The 3,739-nt window shown below is 37.3% G+C and overlaps 1 protein-coding gene across 6 annotated transcripts; it reads right to left on the reverse strand.

The window, feature by feature from the left end:
• Window positions 1–631: 631 nt before the first annotated feature.
• LOC132598559 (uncharacterized) lies at window positions 632–3,534 on the reverse strand. Of its 6 annotated transcripts, none has more exons than XM_060311502.1 (6): window positions 3,136–3,532; window positions 2,592–2,755; window positions 1,311–2,034; window positions 1,069–1,163; window positions 820–977; window positions 632–784 (listed from the first exon to the last, which is right to left on the reverse strand). In XM_060311502.1, exons 1-5 carry the CDS (start codon window positions 3,487–3,489, stop codon window positions 821–823), a joined length of 1,494 nt encoding a protein of 497 aa, XP_060167485.1. In that variant the 5' UTR covers window positions 3,490–3,532; the 3' UTR covers window positions 632–784; window position 820. The 6 variants fall into 6 exon arrangements, 5 of the variants coding, with proteins under 5 accessions (XP_060167485.1, XP_060167490.1, XP_060167489.1 ...); XM_060311507.1 differs by adding an exon at window positions 2,851–3,052 and having other exon boundaries at window positions 632–977; window positions 3,177–3,528; XM_060311506.1 differs by adding an exon at window positions 2,851–3,052 and having other exon boundaries at window positions 632–977; window positions 3,136–3,271.
• Window positions 3,535–3,739: the final 205 nt, after the last annotated feature.

Consider the following 3,739-nt stretch of genomic DNA (forward strand, 5'->3'; position numbering starts at 1 on the left):
GAGGGTGTTTTTGTTTGGACAAAGTATTTTATCTTCGTAGACATATCATTCATAGTAGCTTGTTGCTGTGTTGGGAAGTATTGGAGGGAAAAGAAATTCTACATGAAACACAGATGTTGCATCATGCATGTACCATCATGGAAGAGAGATGATTTTAACATGAACAATAAGCAACTTCTAAAGTTGAGTTGCATCTGGTGAAAGAGTAGAGAGTAAAGAAGCACAGTCTACTTCCTCGTGCAAATGCTCTAGCCTTAACATCCCCCTACTACAATTACACGAATTGTTATTGTTACAACATACAGGCCTATGCTTTGTTTGAGCTGCTTCCCTGTCTCCTATATCCCACACCCCATACTGCGTCTATGCAAAAAAATATAGGTTGATTGCTATAGAAAATATAGATAATTTAGCGTTTATATGCATTTGCAATTCAAGATTTCACACCGGGTGCAGTTTTTGTCTAATACTAACGATCTGTTTATAATCAGAGAGTAATTTGGTCACTTTAGTTTATAAAAGTGTTTTCTCAAAAAAATTATTTATATTACGTCTCTTTGTTAACTTTGATCTGACTTAATACTTCCAAAGAAGAGACCTTAGGAACATAAACGAGAATGGAAAAAGGAAGAGCAGGAAACAGTTCTTGCTAGATAAATCTATAGAAGATTGAAAGACTAATTCATGTACAGAACAAAGAATAAATTACCTGAAGGGAAAGGAAATTACATGAACAAAATAAAAGGCAAATTCAGCATTAACCATTCATGCCTGAGCTCTTTAAGTTACATGCCAAGCTTCTCAGCATTTTCCTTTTATGTTACATGCCAAGCTTCTCCGCCGAGGTTATCTTCAACTTCTTGCATTTGACATTTCTTTTCGGTCTCATATTTGCGGCAGTAATAAGTTTATATTGAGAGTGAGGCAACTCGCTTAACTTACCAAACCATTCATCATAAAAGTGCCACACCTCTGACCTGCTCAAGAGAATAACAAATAACAGAACATTAGCAAGGAAGTTCACATACACTAATAAGTTGGAACAGGGAAATGGGCGCAGCAGCCTACCAATACGCCAAGAACTGAAACGGTTCATACTTCCCATAAATTTTTTCGACATCTGTTTGAACTGTCTTAATCGTGGTGGAGGTTTTTGCATGAACCTGAAATTTTAGCAACATTGAACCTGTCTAAGATTCCTAGTAACATATGAATCCATGAGAATTTCAGGGGAATATAACATGCAAGGGTGTACATTGGCACAAGTAATAGACTCACCTTTAAGTCAAGTTTGAAGTGAGAGTTAATACCTGTTTTAGATGCCTAACTGTTTCTGAATCAGTAGGAATCACATGGTAATAACCCAAGCACATCAGTACATTAGCACAGGTAAAAGGGCCAAATCCATCTATTTCTCTCAGTTGCTCAGCCATTTTATCATAGTTGGACAAGCTTGGGTTGCTACAAGCTTCTTCAAGTTCTTTCAGCTGAATCCTGCCTTCAACTATGCCCTTAGCAAGCTTTATAATGCGCCCAGCTCTATAGCCAAGACCGCAACGCTTTGCTAGAAAACTCTCATCAAGGCCTGCCAATTCTTTCGGGCTAGGGAAATTCCCAAGCTTATTGAAGCTCAGCTCTCCATCTTCTGAAGGATCAGAATTGAATGGTTCACTTGTACTAACTTCACAAACCTCTGCAGTAGCCTGACAAAGATCACTTTTTTGTAGAACCACCTCTTTACCATCTGGAAATGCGGGTCTCACACTTACATCCGGTTTCTCTTCATCCACGAAAATTTCTTCGACTTCTGTAAGCCTCTCCAACAAGTTTCTGGAACATCCATAAGCTCCAGCTCTTTTCCTTGATTCTTTTCCTGCTGGTGTTTTTGGAGTGAAATGCTCAGATTCAGCAGCAGTTACACCCTTCAACTGATTTCGGTTATCAGCAACAGAAAAACATGCAGCAGACGAGGGACAGTTTAGCTCCAACTGAAGCTCACATAATGCCTCAGCCATGGTCAACGTCCTTGACCACCTATGCATTGAGATAATCAGAAAAGGCTACCATTTAGGAATATTTCTTTCTTTCAATTTTATCTAAACACCAAATCAAGCTGCTTTTTTTTTTTTTTTTTTCAAAATCACAAGCTAACAGATTTCAGCATACGAGTTCATATGAAATCCCAGAACAACCTCAACAAAAAATTTGTCTCTCATCTCCAGTTGCTCATTCCCTCTAGGGTGGAGATGTAGGGCAAGTAAAGTTGAATTATTTTTGTTTTGTTTTGATAAATAAGATAATTTGAAGTTAAAGCACCAATACAAGGACTTATTAAATAAGTTAGAACCAAATTGAAGATTATGAGAAACAGAGGTATAAACTTAGATCCCTGAAGAGTTTTACACTTTTAATCTACTATTCAGTCACCTAGAAAATTATCCCAACAATTAAACAATTGGTGCACTCTCTTATTTTCTTCAAATTATTCTGAATCTTGATTTCCTTGCTCAGAAATTCTTAGCATAGGTTTATACTATATTGTATCTATTAATGTAACTAGTTTAACATTGCTACTCAGTTTAACTACTCACTGGCAATTGCAGAGCAGCATACACTTGACCATGTCCTCAAACAATGTCGGCGATCTAAACACTCTTCCAAATCCCCTCTCCTTTGCTTCTTCACAAATATCCTGAAACTCTTTCACTCTTTTATTCTCTTCCACCGATAATCTCAGCATTCGCCTCACTTGACCCTATATAACAGTAAAAGTAAACCCCAGCCAATAAACCAAACTGTATAGGAAATACAAAAGAGATAATGTTCAAAAGAACACATATGATGTATTACCTTTTTGCAAAGTTTGCTACCTGAACTGATAGGTGTTTGTATTTCTTAAATAAACTATCACCGACAACTTATCAAAACACACCTCAAAATTAATGAGTCAGCTGTCATATGAAGGAAATATTACGGGCAAATTAAGATGTCACGCGTCTTTTGGAGATTGTATTCAAACACTTGGTCTAGTCAAGTTAGGAAAAGCAAACACCTGACAGTTGAATGACACTTGAGGCGTGTTATTGACCATTATCTCAATGCAAAACGTAAAAACTTAAAAGGAGTAAAGAGTACCAGCAAAGAGCGTTGGTGTAGAGTAGAAAGAGAATCGGTACCGAAAACACGTAGAAGGAGACAATGAGGAGAATCTGAGGATTGAGATATTCGGACGAGAAGACAATGTTCGTGATCATCGTCGTATAGGCGTAACGGACGTTCTAGGGTTTTGGAGAGTGGGTCCCACCGGTTTGGAGCCATCATGAATAAGCCGTGGCTACATACTGCTTTTTCCAAATCGAATGCGCCGTCGTCTTCGAGTGGTAGCTCCACCACTACGCTGCGGCGGCCATCGGTTTCTTGCCGGCGCTGCATTTTACTGGTCAGAGCACTTGGAGTGACAGAGGAAGAAGTAATAAACCTGTCGAGCATTAAAGCCCTTTACTTTTAGTAAGTGTTTAGTTTCGCCCTAAGCTATTTTTCTTTTTTTTTTTTGGAATACTTTGGCGATACCAAAATTGCATATGCATTATATTATCTCTTAAGAGTTAGATCTTTGAATTTAAATACATAATTAAATATTAAAATATTATATTTTGAGATCTGAATACCAAAATCATAGGATTGATTATTTTCTCAAAATCGAAATATGTAAAAATTTTCTTACAATTAATAAATATAA

Source organism: Lycium barbarum, chromosome 6, assembly GCF_019175385.1.
Source record: "Lycium barbarum isolate Lr01 chromosome 6, ASM1917538v2, whole genome shotgun sequence".
Lineage (NCBI taxonomy): Eukaryota > Viridiplantae > Streptophyta > Magnoliopsida > Solanales > Solanaceae > Lycium > Lycium barbarum.